Source organism: Caretta caretta, chromosome 1 (genome assembly GCF_965140235.1).
Source record: "Caretta caretta isolate rCarCar2 chromosome 1, rCarCar1.hap1, whole genome shotgun sequence".
Taxonomy (NCBI): domain Eukaryota; kingdom Metazoa; phylum Chordata; order Testudines; family Cheloniidae; genus Caretta; species Caretta caretta.
In genome coordinates this window covers 240,294,028-240,316,327 of record NC_134206.1, presented here as the reverse complement: position 1 = coordinate 240,316,327, position 22,300 = coordinate 240,294,028, and the positions used below count along the sequence as shown (strand labels likewise).

Sequence of the window (22,300 nt, the reverse complement as noted above, 5' to 3'; positions counted from 1 at the left end):
AACATACAATCAGGGGTTAAGCAATAGTTTCTGGAGTCAGGTGTGTTATTGCAGAACTCTAACACAGTATTTTCTTTGGCACTGCAATGCGGTGCCCCATTTTTGTGGGGGGGGGGCAGGGTTTTAATCTATCCATGGGTGACAGACTATGCATTCTTCTGGGATGACTCCCAAATGTATTTCTGTCGATAGGCTGCAGTGTTCTTCCAGTGAACAAATAAATAGCTCACTTTGCTTTTGCTTCTCCCCGCATGTTACAGCGCTGAATAGATATTATTGAAGTTCACTTGGAAAGCTTCTAAACCCTCCTCAAGTGTACATCACCACACAGGATTCACCACCACACAGAACCCTATACAACTGGCTTCAGGCATTATGAGGAGAAGGATTTTACCAAGAGGAATAAGCATGGAACTGGGCATCAGGAACTCCTGAACAGAGTCCTGATAGTCCCACTGACTCACTGTGTGGCCTTGAGCAAGCTCGGCACCCTCTGTCATCCCTTCAGTTTCCACCTCTATAAAGTGGGGATAATCCCACTAATTGACCTACCTCAGAGGAGTGTCTTAGTGGTGGATTAATGTTACCACTGCACTTTGGACATGTAACCCACAGTGTAAACACTAAATGTGTTCATCATTTTTTAGTGTAGCAAATCCTGTGCTCTCTGGACCAGTTGCTTCCTTCCAACTTGAAAGGTTTCCATACACCATTATATAAACATTTCCAGCTATTTAATGCACCTCTGACACAAGCTGTTTCTGTTACATATCCACAACTTCCCTTCTGCAAACTCCTGCATGGAAGCAGCTTTCTGACCTGTGAGCATCAAGGATTTCATGGTCTCTTGAAACCAAGATGGTGATTTCATCACAGTCTCATTTTGCTGCACTCCAACTACATCTAACATTTCTGGAAATCTGATCTGCCACTTAGGCCAAGTTGTATGGCTTTTTTTTCTACTTGCAACTTTAAAGCTGCACATATGTTCAATATAACTCTTGCATCTTTTTCCTAGGCTTCATACCTCTCACCATTATCTTTTGGCCTGCAGATATAGATTATACAATGGTAATGATCACAAGTTATTTAATTTATGGAGTTATCACTATAATATGCAGCATTTCACAAAATTTACATGATAAATCCATTAGAAACAATAATAAAAGCTGCCAGACAGTAACTCCAAGCAAAGGGACTGGTGTATATATACTGGGGAACACAAGAATCATAACAGTACTTCACCCATTAAAAATACATACATGTGTCTGTGTGTGTTTGTGTGAATGCAGAATTATGAAAAGGAGTCACTCCTTTTTCTTTTAATTCCTCTCTATTTCAAAAAAAGGAGTGACTCAGTTAAAGCAATGTTTGGTATAATCTAGGGCAAATGGAAGGACATACTAGATCAAACAACAGAGCAATTCAGAGGTGACAAACTGTATAAACTACACACTGGTGTGAAAGAAACTGGCACTGAAGGCTTGATCCAAAGAGCACTGAAGTCAACAGGAGTCTTTCTCCTGGGCTTTGGATCAGGCCCCAATGAGGACAAAAGGGGAAGATGTAGCAGAAAAAAGCAACCAACAGGAGTGAAGTGGGGACAGTAGGTGTGGAAATATAGGGAACGACAAGGTTGTTTTTTCTCGTTATAATCCTATCCTTTGTATCCAAAGCATATACTCTACTGACTTGATGTTCAATAATGTTGGGTGCCTATCAGCTCCCACTGACTTGGAGTTCAGCAACTCTGCAAATCAGGTGATGAGTTACATCAGCTGGTGCTCACTTACATTCTAATCACATTCTTACACTAGCCTCATCACCACAGCAGCGGAATGACTTCCAGGAGTCTATTAATGACATGCAAGGATGCTGACTTAATGGCATGCAACTTACAGCTGAGGAATGAGCCCTTATGTTCACTCCCCAGCTTGGGCTGCCTGAGCTAAAAACATTGCACAATGTAAACAGATGTGTTGCTGCCTTTTTCAACCCCACCCAGCAAGAAACTGTCTCCAGGAAGCCAATGGGCCTGATTTTTGAGAGGTTCTGAGCACCCACAAATCCAAATCTGGATAATAGATGCTAGGACAGCACGAGTGTCTTGTGACGGGCAGCTACATGCCATTCCACACCTCCAGCTGTCCGCTCTCTTAATCTGAGTCGGGAGGCTAAAGAGGCAGCTGTGAATGAAGGAAGAGGTCCAGCAGATGGCTATGGAGCCTTACAGAGCTAGTGGATGAAGGCGGAAGACCAGAAATGGGAGCTGATCAATTGGGGGCGGGTGGAAAACTGGGGCAGAGAGACACATATGTGAAGGGACATGGGGAAACAAGGGGAAGGTAGGAACTGCAAGCACTCAGGGTGGGATTAGGGAATGAGATTAACCTCTCTGGGGGAGACACAAATCCTAAAGCCAGCATTTGTAATTACCCAAAAGAAATACTGGGGTTACACCTCTGTGAGCCATCACTGCATTGAATGATACATTCAGGTAGTTACTGTGCAGTTAGTGGTAAAATACTGTATACTGTTTTACGGTAATCTGGCAAGTGAGTCCTCTGACCACCCCATGAGGAGGTTTTGCTGATCTTTTGCAGTAATTCTTGGAGGCCAAAAACAATCAAGGTCCCCATCTCACCAAGCCAAGCACTGTGGTTTGTTTATGTATGTTAAGAGAGCAGTGCAGTGTATACAAACCTTGGAGTTTGGCATCCTTTCCCCAGTGGTCAAGCAGCAGATTATATTTAGCACAACCTAAACAGACACCAAAAACGGCAGAACAAGACTTAATTCTGACAGCTGTCACCAGCTGCCCTGAGGAGATGCAGGTAGAGTAGATGCCAGTGACACTAAATAAGATGAAGCAGAGAGCAGGGATAAAACTGTATGAACATCTTTGGTTTTAGGCTAGCAAATTCCTGCATTAGTTACTCCTTGATTTGTGGTAGCTGGGAGGAGGATGTAATGTCAAACATACTCACAAGGAAACAAACTTTGTCTACTCTGTGGTCTGATACTGGCTGCTCGTGGGCAAGTGTGCAGAGGGTAGTGAGGAGGCGATAGAGTGGCCAGAATCCCTGTACATGCTTTTCATGGGTGAAACTGATCTACTTCAGGGGCTTAATTGGTGCATAGGGCCTGGGGTGGCCCTATGCAAAGGGATCAATTTCACCCCAGGTGGAGGGTACAGGAGAGTCCTATCACAGGTTAGAGAATTATGTACATCAAAAAGGAACATGTTTGAGTAGCCTAGGGGCATGGCCAGAGAGGCATGTTCCCATCCCCTTCTCCTTGCACTGGCTACCATTCTATTTCTAGTAATACACAAGGGTTAAACATGTACAGAGGACCCTCTGACAAGCACATCCTCTCATCCAAAGCATAAAACCAGAGGACAGAAGAGGCAGGAGATGTTTAATATGGAAAAATAATAATATTTCACCAGCACCACGTTAGGAAAAACAAATACAGCTGATCCTCTAACAAGCATTATAATAAGAGTGTCTTTAGATAAGCAATGAAAGCAACTGATCCACTGTACCACCCTGAAATTCCACCCCATTTTCTGGACTTCTGAAGTAACCTGTTATGGTAACTTGCCCCGGCCGTGTCAACTGGTCTAAAAGCTGACTAAAGCTTTTGTGTAATGAAGATTTTTTCCCTGACTGAACTGATAACTAGATGAGTAATTGCTGTTGAAGAAAAATTTGACATTTCCTAGTAAATAAACTGAACTAAAAATGGTAAAAGGAAGGGGGTGGGGTATAAGAATGTGCTTTGTGAGGCTGAAAATCACTTTTAAAGAGACATCTTTGGTAACTGTGTGTACAGCTTTGGAAAAAAGGAGGTGGAGTTAAAGTCTAAAATGAGTGGGGAGAGCATAGAACTTGGTTCAAAGTTTGCCTTCTTGTACCTACAACTCTCTATGGACTCGTTCTAGCCTGCCTCCATACACTGTCTCTCTACACCCCTCCCTGGTGTTGCAACGATGACGAGCATAACCTTCCCCTCTCCCTGCTGAATTCATACAGTCTGGCCACAACTAGTATGAGAGCCCACTCTTCTGAAGCTCTTTCCATCTGGATTACAGGACTGGCCTTACCATGAGGTGAACTGAGGCGCTGCCTCAGGTGCCAGACTTGGTGGGGGGGGAGGACGCCCACTAGGACCCAGAGTGTAGAAAATTGTGTCTGCTACTGGTGCATATGGATTCTCCCTGCTCTAGATGCACAGAGATGATGGAATGCAGTGCTGGAGGAAGGAGGGCACAAGAGACATAACAGGCAGGCAGGAGAAAAGGTGAGAGGGAATAACAGAAAGCAGCAGGAGCTGCAGGGAGAGGGAGGAGGAGGAGGAGGAGCCTCTTATGTACCTCTCTAGCACCCCCAGGAGCCTGGACTGATTCACACCAGCTTCTCAGGGAGCTTCCTGTTTCCTGCTGCTTCCCTGAACCCACTTGAGGAGAACAGGCAGTCAACTTAAGCAGTAGGAGCCAGTTAGGCCCTTAAGAGGCTGATATCTTCCCTCACTCAGGCCCTGCTACCAGCCTGCTTATTTGTCCCCTTCAACGGAGTGTTGAGAGCCATTATAGCTGGTACAGAACAGCAGTCATGAGAGAAAGAAGAAAACACCCTTCTGGGGCAGCATTCAGAAAAAGCAAGCAAGCAAAGGAAGCTTTTCTATCTAAGCAGGAAGGAGCTCTCCTGAGATACATGGACACAAATGTTCATGGTGAGCCTTCCAGCCCCAGTGAGGATGCGAGCAGTGAGGAGATGCCTGATCTTCCAGTTAGTCAGAGTGCAGATGACCTGGCAGCTACTGCAGTGTTCATATCTCCATCTCAAATGCATGTGTAATCATGCACATTCCTGAAGAAAAGTGTAGATCAGAGAAGAGTGTGGTGGAGGCGCAAGAAACAGCTGCTGCTGAGGTTAGTTCTTTAAGTCTAGATCAGGGGTCGGCAACCTTTCAGAAGTGGTGTGCCGAGTCTTCATTTATTCACTTTAATTTAAGGTTTCACGTGCCGATAATACATTTTAACGTTTTTTAGAAGGTCTCTCTCTCTCTCTGAGTCTGTATATTATATAACTAAACTATTGTTGTAAAATAAACAAGGTTTTCAAAATGTTTAAGAAGCTTCATTTAAAATTAAATTAAAATGTTGATCTCATGCCGCCAGCCTGCTCAGCCCGCTGCTGGTCTGGAGTTCTGTTCACCTAGGCCGGCAGCAGGCTGAGCGGGGCCTGCGGCCAGGACCCCGGCTGGCAAGGGGCCAGCAGCCAGAACCCCAGACCAGCAGTGGGCTGAGCCCGCTGCCGCTCAGGGGTTCCATCCGCTGGCTCCTGCCAGCTAGGATCCCGGCTGCCAAACCCGCTCTGCCTGCCTGTCTGGGGTCCCGACCCTGCCCACATACAGAGGGTACCTACCTTCTCCCTGGTTCTGGCCATTCTCTTCCTGTCTCTCTCTCTGCACTGAGCTGAAGGTGGGAGTGCACTGAGCACAGGGCTGGGGGTTGGGGTGTAGGGTCTGGCCAGGAGCTAGAATGAGGGAGGGGGCTCAGGGTTGGGGCAGGAGGTTTGGGTGTGGAGCACTTACCTGGGCAGCTCCCATTTGGTGGGAGGGGTGCAGGTGGGAATGTGGGGGGGGGGGAGGTGCAGGAGCTCCCATTTGGTGCTCAGGGTGGGGGTGGAGGGGTGCAAGAGTCAGGATGTGGGGGGCCTGGGTATGTGTGGGGGTGCCAGAGTCAGGGCTGGGGTCATGGGGGGGGTGAAGGAGTCAAGCAGAGGGCTATGTGTGTATGAGGGGGGGTTACAGGGCTCAGGGCAGGGGTCTTGGGGGTGTGCAGGGCTCAGGGCAGAGGGCTGGGGGTGTGGGGTGCTCATGGCAGGGGGCTGGAGGGGATATGCCCCGCTTCCCCAACGCCCTGGCCCTACTTCTTCTCTGCCTCCGCCGGGAGCAGCAAGCACACTGACTCCGCTCCTCCCGCACCCCCTCCCTGACAAGGGCCATCAGCTGATCATCCAGCAGGGACTGAGAGGAGGAGAACGAGGGGCAGGAACCCAGCATACTGCGGGAAGAGGCAGGGGAGCTGGCAGGACCAAGTTTCTGCCTCTAGCCCCCGCGGAAGGGGGCAGGGAGCGGAGAAGAGCGGGCCGGACCGGATTTTTAATGGCACGCTGCTGCCTGCCGGAACCCTGGCAGGCAGCAGCGTGCCATTAAAAATGGGCTCACGTGCTGTCTTTGGCACGAGTGTCATAGGTTGCCAACCCCTGGTCTAGATGATCCAGGACTGTGGACCCACTTGAGCAGTAGCCTGAGGGACTTCCTTGTACTGCATGGGCCACAGCAAGTGAAAAACTTCATGTTCCCCAAAGACAATGAAAATAGAAGTTTCCATCCAACACATTACTGGCATGAAATTCCCAGTGGTGACAAAGTGGAGCGGCCATGGCTTATGTACTCAAAAACCCAGAATGCTGCATACTGTTTTTATTGCAATCTCTTCCAGTCTAATGTTCCAGCTACATTGGGTTCTACAGAAACAAAGGAATGGAAAAATCTGGCTAGAAATCTGGCATGGCATGAGAAGGCAGAAAATCACCAGAGAGCATTCCATGGGTGGAAAGAGCTTGAGATAAGACTAAGGTTAAAGGCCACCGTAGATGATCAGCCTCAAGAGAAGATTGCATCAGAGTCTCTTTACTGGCAAAATGTTCTGAAAAGGCTCGTTGCCATTGTGAGAATGCTTGCTACCCAAAACCTAGCACTGTGCGGCACTTCAGATCAGCTATACGGAACAGATTACTTGACTGGTGCGTTTTGTAACAACAAGAGAACCTAGTGAAAATGTCCCTGCAATGGTGACTGTCAGAGAGCATTTTCTAGAATGTATTGACATTGATGATACTACAGGAGCTGGTATGACAAATGTGCTTCTTAAAAAGCTGGAAGATAACGGGAATTGCAATAGCTGACATGAGAGGTCAGGGCTACGATAATGGTGCCAACATGAGAGGAAAGAACAGAGGAGTGCAGACACGGATCCAAGAGTTAAACCCTCGAGCTTTTTTTGTCCCATGCAGTTCTCATTCATTGAACTTGTTGGTCAGTGATGCAGCATCAGCTTCTAGTGAGGCTGCTGAATTTTTTAATGTAATTCATAGATTCATAGATTCATAGATATTTAGGCCAGAAGGGACCATTATGATCATCTAGTCTGACCTCCTGCACAATGCAGGCCACAGAATTTCACCCACCACTCCTAAAAAAGACCTCACACCTATATCTGTGCTATTGAAGTCCTCAAATTGTAGTTTGAAGACCTCAAGGAGCAGAGAATCCTCCAGCAAGTGACCCGTGCCCCATCAAAGCATCTATGTATTTTTCTCTGCATCAACTCATTGATGGCAAATTTTGAAGCAACATCTGGGAACATCCTCTCTGACACTGAAACCACTGAGTGCCACATGATGGGAAAGTCGAGTGGAGGCAATAAAGCCTATCAAACACCAAATTGGGATGATAGAGGATGCCATAGTTGCCATTATGGAGGATAATGCTATGACAGGAACTTTCGTGGGAGAACAGTGGCAGAGGGAAATGGAATCACCAGAAACATACATAACTTCAAATTTTTGTGTGGCTTAGTGTTGTGGCATGACATACTGTTTGAAATAAATGTTGTAAGCAAGGACTCCAAGGTGTTGACCTTGATATATCTGGAGCAATGGAATAACTGGACAAAGCAAAGTCATACCTACACTCTTGCCGGTCAGATGAGGGAATTCAAAACGTTCTGAAGAGTGCACAGAAGCTGGCAGAGGAACTTTACACTGAAGCTATTTTCCCACCCATTCAAGAATACAAGAGTCACTGAAGAAGACATTTTGATTACGAGGCACAGGATAATCCCATAAGAGAGCCCAAACAACAATGCAAAGTTGAATTCTTTAACCACGTGCTAGATTGTGCAATACAGTCAGTTGATGAACGTTGCATACAGCTCAAGGAACACAGCAGTATATTTGGGATGTTGTATGATATTCCAAAACTCCTCACTATACCTGAAGAAGACCTACACCAGCAATGCAGGACACTAGAGACAGTGTTGACACATGATGACATGCGCGATATTGATGCAGTGATTTAGGTGATGAACTGAAAGCCCTTTCAAGATACATTTCAGCAGGATCAACTCCAAAGGCTGTTCTGGAATATATGTACACAAATAAGATGACCACCCTCTTTCCAAATGCTTTTGTTGCTCTGTGCATACCTCTACCACTTCCTGTAACAGTTGCCAGTGGAGAACGCAGCTTCTCCAAGCTGAAGTTAATAAAAACACATCTATGCACCACAATGACACAGGAGAGGCTGGTCGGCCTTCCAACCATCCCATAGATCATGGGCTGGCCCAGACTGTGGACCTTCAGCAGGAAGCACTTCAAATCTTTGCAACTAAGAAGTCATGGAAAGCACCACTTGGATTATTCAAACAGATAAAAATGCCAGTGTTTACTATGCAAACAAGAAAAGTTACATTTGCTGTTCAGGCATTTGAAAGTCAAGTGTTCCTTAAAATTTTTGAACAAGACATTTTAAGTTGTTAGTTTTCCTTTATTGGGGTAGGTAGCAGAGCAGTACCATGAGAGGTGTAGAACAGGAAGAAGGCAGAATTGAGAACTTTCAAAGTTTTGGCCCAAGCGAGAGGGCACGGAGGCATCATTTGAGCTCCCCAAATCAGGTGCCAAAATGTTGTGGGCCGGCCCTGATCATCTACAAGAGTTACCTATTGTACATTTAAAATCTCATCTGAAGATATATTTTTGTCTCCTGCCTCAACCACTTGGTTTCCTCCCTTGCTATTTATTTCATCCATAGGTTCAAAAATGTTTGTACCAGATGGGATGTTCAGATCATGTCGTCCAACATCCTGGATAACACAGGATGTAGAACTTCACCCAATTACTCTAGTATTGAGTTCAGTAACTTGTTGCCATTCAGTCTTGAAGACTGAACTTTGTAGCATAACAAATCAGAGCTGGCTGATATGTTTTTAAATTTGAGACTTCAAAAATATAAATGGGAAAATGTTAAGTGTGCCCCACCGTTTTCCAACCAGCTGTTTAACAAACATTTTATGCTATAGACTTGGATGAAAAGTGCTGTGTAAAAAAAAAAAATGGTACTGCACTGTATTGCATCTCTATTCTGTACTTAATTACATACTGGGCACAAAAAGGGAATTGATTTCAGATGTTTCTCTTGTTAAAGTGTGATTCCACCAGATGCTGTGTGTGTTCAGAACCTTGTAAAATTTCATAACCCCCCTTGCCCCTCCCCACACACAAATATACAAATGTAGTACATTCCCTTCTCCCCCACTCCCCCCCCCCCCCCCCGCCTTGTTTTTGACTGGCTCTCGTGAAGAGATTATTTTTGTTCTCTCAGGTTTTCTGGCAAATGTTGAAGTCTCTCCCTTTTGATAAAACTTAAAACATGCACAAATCACACATCCAGAAAGGATCTCCTTAGACCACCACCACATCTCACAGAATAAAAGCCCAGATTCATCCATTTCATTTTTCACACAGCTTTGCTTTGGTAGTGATGATTGTAGTATTGGGGACTATGCCTTTAAGGGATGACCTTCCCAAACATAGTCTGGATGCGGCACTGTGAAGCTCCTGTTACAGCCCATTGAAACTGAACACAGAATAAAGCAGATCTCTTGCAACAAAGTGGTCGCTGAACAAGGGCCATATGCTGACCTGGGTCTGCATGCTGCAGTTAGTGGGGTCAATGTAGCATAGGGCCCCAGGCCCAAATGCAGTTCTGACAGAGCTCCAAGCACAGCATAAGCAGATGCCGGATATGGTCCAAATTTATGCATGTGCTTAACTTTATGCCCTTCCAGTCATAGTATGCAAAGCTAACCACGTGAATAAGCCTTTGCTGAATCATGGCCTTTCCTGGGGTTTGCCTTTGCTGTTCACTTAAATAGCCACAACAAAATACCACAACCTTTGTCTAGTCTTTTCTCTTGAGCATGGCTATTCCTAGCATTTTCTCTGCAGGGCTCCTGTATCCCTAGCTACCTTTCTCTCAGGCAGGTTCTTCCATCCTGGCTTGAAACTGATGGGAGCCACTTGCCAGCATGAGTCAGCAGAAATAACTCATGATCCTAGTGACATAGAAATGATCTATTTGTCAGTGCAAAACCCTGCAATCTGCCACATTGAGATGGGACCATACAGAGTAAAAGCCATACAGGCTTTTGGAAGCTAGGCTAGCACATACCTTAGCTGGATACTAATCATTCCAAGGTCAAAATAAAAAAAGTCTCCTAGGCATAGATACTGTATTTAAAGGCCAATTAAATTGGGAACTGGAAAAGACTTCAACCATTTCAGTGCTTCCATTCATTCTTTTCTCTCTCTTTCTCTTTCTCACATTCATGCTCTTCCCCTTCCATACAGGTCAGTACTCTCCATCCTTTCTTTTTCCCCTCCCGCCCATGCATGTATTGCAGATCTTAGTTGCAACCACTGGTGGATCAGACCTGTGTGTCTTTCTTTAATGGCTGTTAATACCACAGAGTTTTAAAATAGCCACTTGCATTGTGAAATCCCAGCTTTCTTTGACATAGGAATGAAAGTGTAAAATCAAACTGAACAGTGATTAGAACAGCAGTGTGTAAACTAGGGTGTCGATTAATTGCAGTTAACTCACACGATTAACTCAAAAAAATTAATTGTGATTAATTGCACTGTTAAACAATAGAATACCAATTGAAATTTATAAAATATTTTGGATGTTTTTCTACATTTTCGAATATATTGATTTCAATTACATCACGGAATATAAAGTGTACAGTGCTCACTCTATATTATATATATTATCACTTTATATCACTTTATAAATATTTGCACGGTAAAAATGATAAACAAAAGAAATAGTATTTTTCAATTCACCTCATACAAGTACTGTAGTGCAATCTCTTTATCGTGAAGGCACAACTAACAAATATAGATTTTTTTTGTGACATACCTGCACTCAAAAACAAAACAATGTAAAACTTTAGACCTTACAAGTCCACTCAGTCCTACTTCTTGTTCAGCCAATCGCTGAGATAAACAAGTTTGTTTACATTTACTGGAGATACTGCTGCCTGCTTCTTATTTACAATGTCACCTAAAAGTGAGAACAGACATTCGCATGGCACTTTTGTAGCCAGCATTGCAAGGTATGTACCTGTCAGATCTGCTAAACATTTGTATGCCCCTTCATGCTTTGGCCACCATTCCAGAGGACATGCTTCCATGCTGATGAAGCTTGTTAAAAAAAAAAAGTGTTAATTAAATTTGTGACTGAATTCCTTGGGGGAAAATTATATGTCTCCTGCTTTGTGTTTTACCCACATTCTGCCATATATTTCATGTTATAGCAGTCTTGGATGATGACCCAGCACAAGTTCATTTTAAGAACACTTTCACTACAGATTTGACAAAACACAAATAAGGTACCAATGTAAGATTTCTAAAGATAGCTACAGCACTGAACCCAAGATGTAAGAATCTGAAGTGCCTTCCAAAATCTGATCGGGACAGGGTGTGGAGCATGGTTTCAGAAGTCTTAAAAGAGCAACACGCCAATGCAGAAACTACAGATCCCGAACCACCAAAAAAGAAAATCAACCTTCTGCTGCTGGCATCTGACTCAGATTATGAAAATGAACATGCGTTGGTCTGCACTGCTTTGAATCATTATTGAACAGAACCCATCATCAGCATGGACGCATGTCCTATGGAATGGTGGTTGAAACATGAAGGGACATGAATCTTTAGCGGATCTGGCATGTAAATATCTTGCAACGCCGGCTACAACACTTCCATGCGAACGCCTGTTCTCACTTTCAGGTGACATTGTAAACAAGAAGCGGGCAGCATTATCTCCTGCAAATTGTAACCAAACTTGTTTGTCTGAGTGACTAGCTGAAAAAGAAGTAGGACTGAGTGGACTTGTAGGGTCTAAAGTTTTACATTGTTTTATTTTTGAATGCAGTTATTTTTTGTACATAATTCTACATTTGTAAGTTCAAATTTCACAATAAAGAGATTTCACCACAGTACTTGTAGAAAGTGAACTGAAAAGTACTATTTCTTTTATTTTTACAGTGCAAATATTTATAATAAAAATAAATATAAAGTGAGCACCGTACACTCTATATTCTGTGTTGTAATTGAAACCAACCAATATATTTGAAAATGTGGAAAACATCCAAAAATATTTATATAAATAGTACTATTAACAGCATGATTAATCATGATTAATTTTTTTAATTGCGTGATTAGTTGCAATTAATTTTTTTAATTGCTTGACAGCCGTAGTGTAAACTACTGTGAGCTTTAATTCTCCATTCCATCCAAGACATTGTGGAGAGGAGAGGACACAGAGAGCTGGTGGCCATTCTCATTCAGGGTTGCCTGGCTCCAGTGCAAGTGCACCCTAACTTATGCCAGTGGAGGACTGGGTAGAGTAGACTACCATGCCCCTTCCCTGCCTTTGGAATGCCACTACCTTTCTTCCCTTTAAATGGGAGTGGCTGACACAGGAGACAGCAAACAGTTCCCCTGCCCAGAAGGAATTTTCTATCCATTATCTGCAGCCAGTTTAAGGCCGCTTTGTATTGTCTATGCAGTGCAAACTGGCCTTAACAGAATGGAGAATCCAGCTCATGGTGTGTTCGTGCATTGGAACACTTCCACTGGTTTAATTTGCACAAGAGAGAAACTGTGTACCGAATGCTCATTTATTGCTCAGTGCAATTCTGAAGTAACCTTCTTAGCTTCAGTGGAAGTACTCTTGATTTACACCTGTGCAAGTAGATTTGGTCCTCTATCTTTGAAGGGCATACCTCTAGAGAGGAAAATAAAATAGGTGAGGTAGATTAGCAATGAAATCTACTGGTCTTAATCTGGTAGGATAATAAGTAAATAGTGGCTGTGACTGAGAAAAGATATTATGTAACCATTTAAAACAACAAAAAACCCTCTAGCCTAGAAAACCAAAGGGCAAGGAAACCTGACAAGTAGCAGCAAGTGTAGAAGTTTGTTTTAATCTGGCTTTAGCCCCTTGAGACTTCATCACTCATGATCCATCCCACCTTTCTGAGAGTTTTGAATTAATATACTGAAAGAAAGAATAGGAAGTCTTATTGAACACATCCTATTAAGTGGACTACTAAATAGATCAGACTAAAGCCCAGATCCTACTGCTAGTAACATCAATGGTAAAACTCCCATTGGCTTCACTGTTGCATGATGGAAGCCTAAAACTCCCAAAGCATACTGTCCCCGCACACACTATTTCTTCTGCAAAAAATTTGTTATGGCTACCTCAGGTTCAGTCATTCCCAAACCCTGATCAAGAATTGGGAGGGGACTCTTTCCAGGACATTACAATATGCTTCTGTAACTTCACAAATGTTCTGCTTTGAGGGAGGGAAGCCAATGAAGGCTTAAGCCATACTAGAACCTAATGTCTGGCCCTGTCTTGTTAAATGAGGATGGGCCAAAAAAGAGAGAAACCCAGTGACCTTATTTTGGAACGACTCTCTGGTAATCATAACAGTCTTATTTATTGCCACGTGTATTTCCTTCTTCATATACATCTTGTCCACTCCAGTGTCTTGAGTCATGTTCTGGCTTTTAGAACTTGGCTTAATTTCCAGCTGTCTGGCTTAGTCAAGTCTGGTACTGTACAATCAGAGAAATCAGGATTTCACACACTACATATCATAAACTGGACACATATCTTAATGGAAAATTATATGGACACTCAAGAATCTACATCTCTCTCAAAAAAAGCCATTTAGAGGCAGCATCTATTACATCCTAACACTGGGCCTCTCTGTCCACTACAGTTTGCTCTCTGGGAATTATTTTGTCTCTCATCCTGCTCAATCCACAATAGCAGTCTCAGTATTGCTACCACCAGTGAAGTTGTCCTGATATTAGCACAGTGGGGAATAATTGCCAGAAAACCTTAGTGTGGTGAAGGCCACAAAGGGAAGACCAAATGTGAAAACTGTACCACTCACATGCTAGATGTTCTTATGAAGGACACTGCTGATTATTTTTGACTGAACGTTTAAAGTCTCTCTCTCTCTTTTTTTTTTTTTCTCAAAAGTTACAAAACCTCATATGAAGAGAAATATTTTGTGTGTGTGTGGAGGGGGGTTAATTTTGCTGAAAAAGCTTTTTGGGAGAGGGGACACTTGGGAGGGAGATTCTCCTTCATTATCTTGAATCCAACCAAAGCATTGTGCTAAGCAACCACAACCATGAACAGAGTTTGACTACAAACAAAAAGTGAAACTAACTGACTTTATTTCACTGTCCAAACTGACTTGCAAAACTTAAATAGGATAAATGGTAGAAAGTAAAGGCAGATTTATTATGGCACTTCCAGTTAACAGTCTGTCGCATTATAACACAGGTAAGGCAATTTAAATCTTTGTTTTTAATCTTAAGAGCACCCTTTGAAATATGTTATATAAGTAGATATAATTCAATTTGTGTTGCCTTTGTGATATGATCGCTATAATGTCCTCTGTCCCATGTATACTCTTAATTTGTAGGCTGATGGAAGTGAGCTATTTCACTGATATTTTCCTGGTACAATATCTTCTGAACAAACACACTCGGGTCCAAATTAACGAAACAATAATAATGTTTATGGGCCTGATCCTCAGTTGTTGTAAACTAAAACACATTTCCATGGAACTGCACTGATTTTCAGCAGCTGAGTATCTAGCCCTATCTTCTGAAAAGCACACACTGGAAACTTCATGTTGCTCACACTTCAAACAAACAGCCACAATACATGGTACCTGTGGAGGCCAGCCTTATATTTTTCAAGTTCCCAAACGGTCACAGGAGGTAAATTAGGCTAAGAGATGCCTTGCCTTCTGGTCCTGTTGCCTGAAGAGTATATTAAGGTGGCCCTAAAGTTTTCAAGTAAATGCAAGACTACAAAGCTACTCAAGGTACCTTGTGCACCTCATGTCACTTACCAGTCAGTACTTGTTTCTACAAATGCACCATTATACTGCTCTAAGTACAAATGGTGCATCACATGCAAACCTTCGGATGTCAAAATCCCAGACAATATTGAGAAACCTGAGCTTGGAATGAATAGATCAGTAGAAAAGGGAGGTGTCTAAATGTTTGTTTTCTGCTGAGATTGTCACTTTCTTCTAGGTGTTTGTTTCACTAGGTACACCAACGGAGTTGGCAGGTGAATTTAGCCAGCAGCTCTCTAAAGGACTCAGTCGCTCCCTGGGCGCTGAAGTGGATGGGAGTTCTGTGACTCCTCTGAGCCTAAAAATATTTTAACTTGCTCATTCAAAGCTAATTTTAAGTGGAAGCCAGGAGGAGGGATGTTCTATGTAAAACAGATGCCAGCTGTTTCCTCTCCACCCTGCAGGGGGCCAAAATAGTGATGTTGTGAATAAAGTCAGTTGTTGCTTTATCCTCCTCAAAACAGGGCAAAGCTGGGTCATCCAGAAAGCCACCCTGACCTGACTGGGTCCTTCCACTGCTCTTTAGAATCCTGTGAAAACTGCTGTGTGGTTGTTAGCTCCACATGGCTTCCAACGCATTCTCCTAAGGTCTGATCCTGTGAGTTGCTGAGCACCAGAAATCCCCACTGGAATCAATAGGCACTGCAGCACTCAATACTGCTCAGGACGAGTGCATTATTCTACCTCGGCTCTCACCTCCTTTCGTATAGGGAATTAAACAATAATAGTCAACATGCCGTAATCTGGGCAAGCTATATAGGGACAAATTAAACAATGCTAGTCCATCTCTATCTCCATAGCAATCAATAGGAGTCTTGGCATGGACTTCAAACAGTAGGCCTGTTCCCACTTCCATTTTTATACTATTCCTTTTATTTTGCAGAGCATAGAGCATGAAAAATAGTGTGGAAAGCTAAATTAAAAGTTAGGGGCCTGATACTGATCTCTCTGACACCAGCTTTACACCCATATCACCCACTGGCTTCCATGATGCTCTGCATGATTCATGCTGGTATACATAAAATCAGAGTAAGGCCCAGCTGTTTTTTGCGTACACAAAAGGCTCATTTTGAGAACACTGGAGAGAGTGAGGGATAAGCCACCTGATCAAAGGCAGAAGAAAAACAGACAACAAATATACCTGACTTCCCCACGCCGGCTCGACCAAAGATCGCCAGCTTCACTTCCGCACTTTTAGCCATGGTGGGAAAATGGAACGATGGAGAATTCACTGGATTACCCAAACTTGAGCAGACGGAAGGTTCCCAGGTCCCGTCTTCAGCTTCACCACGTCATTGTGACTTCTGCACAGAACCTTAAAGCGGTGTAATACAGTGAGTAGGCAGAAATCAGACTCTTCCTAAATACTTCTTTATTTAAACCATACGCTAATGTCCTCAACCACAGAAGTAACGCTAGGACACCTTTGGTGTTTGTCACCTTTTGTGTAGAATATATATCACAGTAATTTTCTAGCTCAGCTGTTGAGACATGCCCCTGTGACACTTTGTTGAACACAGGCTCTTATTCAATAATCTTCAGCGCTCAGTTCATAATGCCATATAAGGTTCTCTGTTACTTTTTTTTTTAAGCCAGCTGGGATAGCTTATATTAAGTTACTACTTTTGGCCAAACTAACTTTAATGAATATATTTTAAAACCATAAGCATTCATTAATCTATTTGCGGATAGTTGAACTCCCTTTCCCTTTCCCAAACCCTCAATTATTTCAAAGCCCCAATTACTCAGCAGCAGTTACTTAAATGTCTTCAGAAGTTCTAAATATTTGCACCTGCCCATTCCAGTAAACAAAGTCTTTAAACAAAGTTCCTTGATGTTCTTTGTGTAAGAAGACTCAGCTCAGACGTAAATATTCAGAAAAGCACAGGGCTAGGAGACACTGAATTTTCTCTTTATATATTTTTAAAGACCACATAAGAATGTTCTTACTACCTCTATTGCCCTGCTGTATGACCTTCAGTGTGTTATGCCACCTCTCTGTGCCTCAATTTTCCCATCTGTGAATTTAAGGATAACTAAATTTACTTTCCTCTGTAAAGTGCTTTGAGATCTATTAATGAAGGCACTATAGATTATTAGTATTGTACCAATACTACCATTTAGTGTGGATAATTCATCTCACCAATTATACCATAGTATAATTTTACTTCTGTACACAGCATGTTTCACAAAAAATGTCAATCTCTGTTTGTTAGAAAGGTTTGCCAATATTTCTTTTGAAAGACGTAAGATTATTTTAATCATAAATATCAGCTACATTAATTGCTGCATTAGCATTGCCCACACTAAAGCAATAACACATTTCAAGAAACTTTGTGAAATAAAATAATGTTTTATTAAATTTTCTCCAGAATACAATATGTTGCACAAATCTTGTCCAATGTACTTTATCTAGAGAAGGATATGAATGTATTTTTGAGATCTCATGCTTCTGGTTTATTTTGCAGACGAGTAAACGACAAATCATATTCATCTTGTACAAGCATTTAGAAAGGAAAATCCTTTTATGAATTGTTTCATCTACCAGCAGAGAGACAGGAATTGAACTCCAAAGAATACATACATTTGCCTTCCAATTTCTAACCTAATAAAGTCACGGTTGCATGCTTTGTCAAAAGCGAGTCATGTAAAATCATTTGTAGCAAGACTTGTTTTTCTTACTCTAGTTCTGCTCATGGAAGAAAGGCATAAATGTGATGCAGCCAATACATTCCTCTCACTTTCAGCTTTAGGTAGGAAATCAAAAATGCTAGAATATTCTGGCAGAAGAAAGTACTTATATCAATCTGTACTATAATCCCTAGTTTTAATTGCTTGGTTTGGGGTTTCTAATACACATAACTGCTGACAACCCTAAAAACCTTCTTGCAGCTTGGGCCAGATTCTCACCTGGTGTAAACTGGAGTAGCTCTGAAGTCAATGGAGCTTTGTCAATTTACACAGAGAATCTGACTGTTTAAAGAGATTGACACTTATTTCTGGATGACTATAAATGCACACTGTAAATTAGAGGGTTGCAAGTGTCCCTTTTCTATATTTGCATGCTACCTTCCTCTAAAACATATGGGCTAGATGCCAATCTGGTCTATATCTGGAGTAACTCCATCAGTTTGATTTGTTCCTTATTTACACTACAGCAACTGAGTTGAGAATCTGAACCCCATATTTCTACAGCAGAGCAAAAGAGAGAAAGCAAGACAACGTGTTGCTGTAAAACAAACTCTCTCTAAATAAAGATTGACATACTACTAGGTGTGCTCTGGCTCCAAAAGAAATCCAATATTCATTTTCATACTCAAATGTCACTGAAAAAGTATGAATGCTGGTTTGTCACCAAGAACATCTTTAAAAAACTATGAGCAAAGATTCCCTTCTCAATCAGGCCCATGCATTAAAATAAAAAAAGTACATTTGGTTTAAGTCAACCACACAACTGCCATCCCCACTTTAATAAACTAGTTTACACATTTATTTCTCTTCCTATTTTCTGTAGGTCTCTGCCTCAGTATCCTTATCACAGCAAAAGAGCCTAGAGGCATATAGAGCTGCAGTGTGATCTTCTAAGGGATACTTTGCTTCTCTCTCGTTTTCTGACGGTCAGCTTGCAAATGTTTGGCTTCCCAAGTGTGATGAGCATAGCAAGACAGTCCCTGAAATAATTACAGATAGCTGTTCCAAGCCCACGACTGTCACTGATTAAATAATACCGTGCAACAGGTAATATTTTACTTTCCTAATGAAAGAGCTGAAGGAATCCTCCCCCACTCCTGGGCAGATGGACAAGCTCATAATGTGATTTGCCCCTCGCTACTGTTGTTAAAATTAGCAGCCAGGAGGGAACCCCAGAAGTAGAGGGTGTCTCCCCTAATACCTTCCTATGCAGAATCCGGAGATGATCCGAGGAAGCCCATCCTCTTCTAGCTCTGCCCGATTTGGGGAATCGCCGAAGAGATAAACCGGTAACAATTAAGCAGCTTGTTTGTTGCTCTTGGCAAAGGACAAAGATAGTGGCTGGCTTTGCCAGGGTCCCCCTCTCGCGGCAGTAGCCCCTGGCTATGTGCGCGCTAGCCCTATTCAGCCAGATGCCTGAATGCATCAAACTCACCTCTCCGCACCAGTCAAGCAGCACGAGGGTGCGTTGGGCGGACGGGACTCCAGCCCTGGTCTTTGTTGCCGGCCAGCTCACCTAGCTGTGCGATCAGAGAAGGAACCCGACCTCAGCCATCGTGGGTTGCCCGTGGTCTCCTTTCTCCCCCGGTCTCGTCCCTCTGGCGCAGAACGCAGAGACTTCACACAGCCCCAGGACCAGCTCACCGCGGCTTCCTTCGCCTGCCGGCAAGAAAGCTCTCTGGCGCCCCCTGCAGGGCCGCGGGCGCTAGGATGCGGAATGGACTGCCGCAAACCAGCTGGGCAGGCAGCAGGACCAGCGTGGAAGGGGAAGGGGTGTGTAAAAGGTTGTGAGCATGAGGTGGTATAATCTACAGCATAGTGGCAGGTGAAATGGAGGCTTCCCCCTATTAAATGTTGAGCATCGGAACCGTGCCTACACGATCAAATGAAACCAAGATGCTGGCTTGAGCAGAACAAGCCGTGGTGTGCAAGAAAATGAGCGAGGGGCTGGTTCATGGGCTGGTAGTGAGAGCTGTGACTAAACGCCTAACCCAAGTGGGAGAACCACGAGGGAGGAAATGCCGCGAATGTCTGTACTATGGAAAGGCATTCTGCCTTAAAAGAAACTCCATCCAGAGACTTTAATGAATTTAAATGTATGTGAGGGCAAAAGCAGTAAACTTTAGTTCTCTGGGTTGAGCTTGCATCGACTGAAGTCAGTGGGAGTTTGATCATTGCCTTCAGAAGGACCAGGAGCCAGACCTTAAGGAGAAAAGTTACAATCACTCCATGTGTTGCAAGATAAGAAATTTCAAGCTGTGTTCAAGTTTGGGCACACTAAGGTTCTGATTTACAGGGCCATTGACTTAAGTGGCAGCTGTGGGTTCTCTGTACCTCTGAAAATCACACCCTATATAATGAAGTTCTAGCATCCAGTTGTGACTGTCTACACCTTTTTCCTTTCAATCTGGCTAGGGACCACAACTATCCAATTCAAGAAACAGAAGGCTTATTGCAGTAAGGGCTTACTTTCATAGAACATGATCCTACAACTACTTGCTGCCAGGAGCAGTGTTTAATACCAGGAGTAGTTCCTCTAAAATTAATGGGGATTAAATCCTGTAAATAAACATGTGAGGTTGTAATCAAAGGGTTTGTTCATATGGACAATGGGGCTAACTCATGTTAGTAAAGTTAGTCATAAGTGTTTACAAGATCATTCCTAATGGGATTACTCACAGTAGTAAGTACAGCATCTGATAGTAAGCATTTGTAAATCTGGCCCATAGTTCCTTCTGTGCTAAATCATGAGACTTGATTTGCTGCATATTAGATACCCTGGGCCAAATTCCTGTCTGGTATAGATCTGATGGAGTTAGACCAGGGAGGGATTTGGCCCCTTAGGTTTTAGCTGTGTCCAATTTAAGACTATTCAGAACACAGCCCTTCCTTACCAGCTGAGCCACTGAATTTCTTTGTGACATTTGGCAAGTCACTTACCTTCTCTTAGTCTTTGTTTTTCCCCACTGTTAAATGAAGATAATGACACCTGCTAAAAGTGTTTGTTTTTCTAAGGTGCAAGACATTAAGGTCAGTCAGTGGTAGGGCTGAAATCACAATCTCCCAGCCCTGTACTTACTCCATTAGAAGACCTGGCTTTGGTATAGGTGGGAAGACTACATCATAGTTGTCATCCTCCTCCTCCTATGCCAAGGGAGAATTTTTTGCAGACATGAAAAAAGGGCTTTTGAGATTTCACACACACACAGCTGTGAATAATCCAGTCCCTCCATGTTTTGCAAAAATCAACATTCCAGGGGTTAAAAGAAAAGAAAAAGCTCTTGCAAAATGAACTAAGAAATGTAACCCAAAGTTTCTGGATGTTTGTTTTTTCACCCATATTGTTCAGCACAGTTCACAAGCATTCAGCTATGCCTTGTCAAGTTCTAGAAATGTGGAATAGGGAACTCGCTTTTGCCTGCCCTCTCTAGCGTAACAATAAAGCAGTGTTAAGGCTGCTACAGCCACCTCCTTTCCTGGGCTGTAAACAATATCTAGTTTTTATGTAATTTTCCTCTATCAATCCCAAAGTATTTTACGAAGTAGGTAAGTGTTATTCATCTTACGTGTTACAGCGGGGGAACTGAGGCAAAAAGGCATATTCAAGGCAATCTTTTAGGCTAGGGCCAGAGCTAGGAATAGAATCCAGGTCTCTAAATCTTAAGACAAAAGTTCTATCCACTGGATCACATCTATCTCCCTTTTTACTGACTTGTCCATTGATATAGGGATACCTTAGTAACAGCTGTAAACCAGAGGTAAAAGGTCCTCAAAGATCAGTGGGTATTGCTCCTGTGTTCTGGTTCCAACTCATCTCTCATGCAAAGTGAGAGAAAATGGCAGTAAGGCAACCATCCCTCTCTTCTTAGTGAGCAGAAGTAAAATACAAATTAACTTCACATTCAGCTCTTCACAATGATTCAAATCTCTCTCATGTAGAATAATAAAAGCACACCAGAGAATTAGGAAGCTGAGGCTTGCAGGGCCTAATCCTGAGAGGGACTGAGCATCCACAACTCTGCTGTGTTCCATGGGAGCAGCAGACACTCAGCTCCTTCTCAGGATCAGCTCTTAAAATAGCTTGGCTGCTTATGGTACAAAGGCAGATTTTAAAGCTGTGTTGCCGTTTATATTTTACTTGTTAAAAATAACTGCTGAGGCTTTAAACCTTCTCTCAACGTTTGGTTTACATAATTTAGATAAACTGGCTTTTCCATTCTCCTGTGCGAGTAACTCGTGCGTTTCTGTTTTACATATGGGGATGTACGTGTCAGTTTCAAGGGCTGGTATTTGGGTTCTGCATCTGTGGAATTCATGCTGCGGGGGGGAGGGGTCATTGAATTAGATGCTATGGCAGGATTGGCAAACTGATGGGTAATTTTTTGACCCCTAAAACCTTTTTGTAGCAGTGCAAGCTACAGTAGTAAGGGTAATTAAATCTCATGCTCCTGGTGATAAGCTGATCGCTGTGGGGAACAGGAAGGAATTTCTTTCACTCCTGAACAGCTCTGCATAGAC

At 43.0% G+C, this 22,300-nt stretch overlaps 1 protein-coding gene across 3 annotated transcripts in view; it reads right to left on the bottom strand.

Moving 5' to 3' along the window:
- The window catches only part of RERG (RAS like estrogen regulated growth inhibitor), a 138,156-nt gene extending 118,620 nt beyond the window's left edge, over positions 1–19,536 (bottom strand). The window contains exons 1-2 of one of the 3 annotated variants that reach the window (XM_048827929.2): positions 19,218–19,536; positions 16,233–16,406 (exon numbers count right to left, since the gene is read on the bottom strand). In XM_048827929.2, coding sequence (XP_048683886.1) covers positions 16,233–16,293 — 61 coding nt within the window. In that variant the 5' untranslated portion in view covers positions 16,294–16,406; positions 19,218–19,536. Of the gene's footprint in view, positions 1–16,232; positions 16,407–18,983; positions 19,165–19,217 lie in introns of those variants that run through there. The other 2 variants (XM_048827909.2, XM_048827918.2) reach the window with 2 other exon arrangements.
- Positions 19,537–22,300: the final 2,764 nt, after the last annotated feature.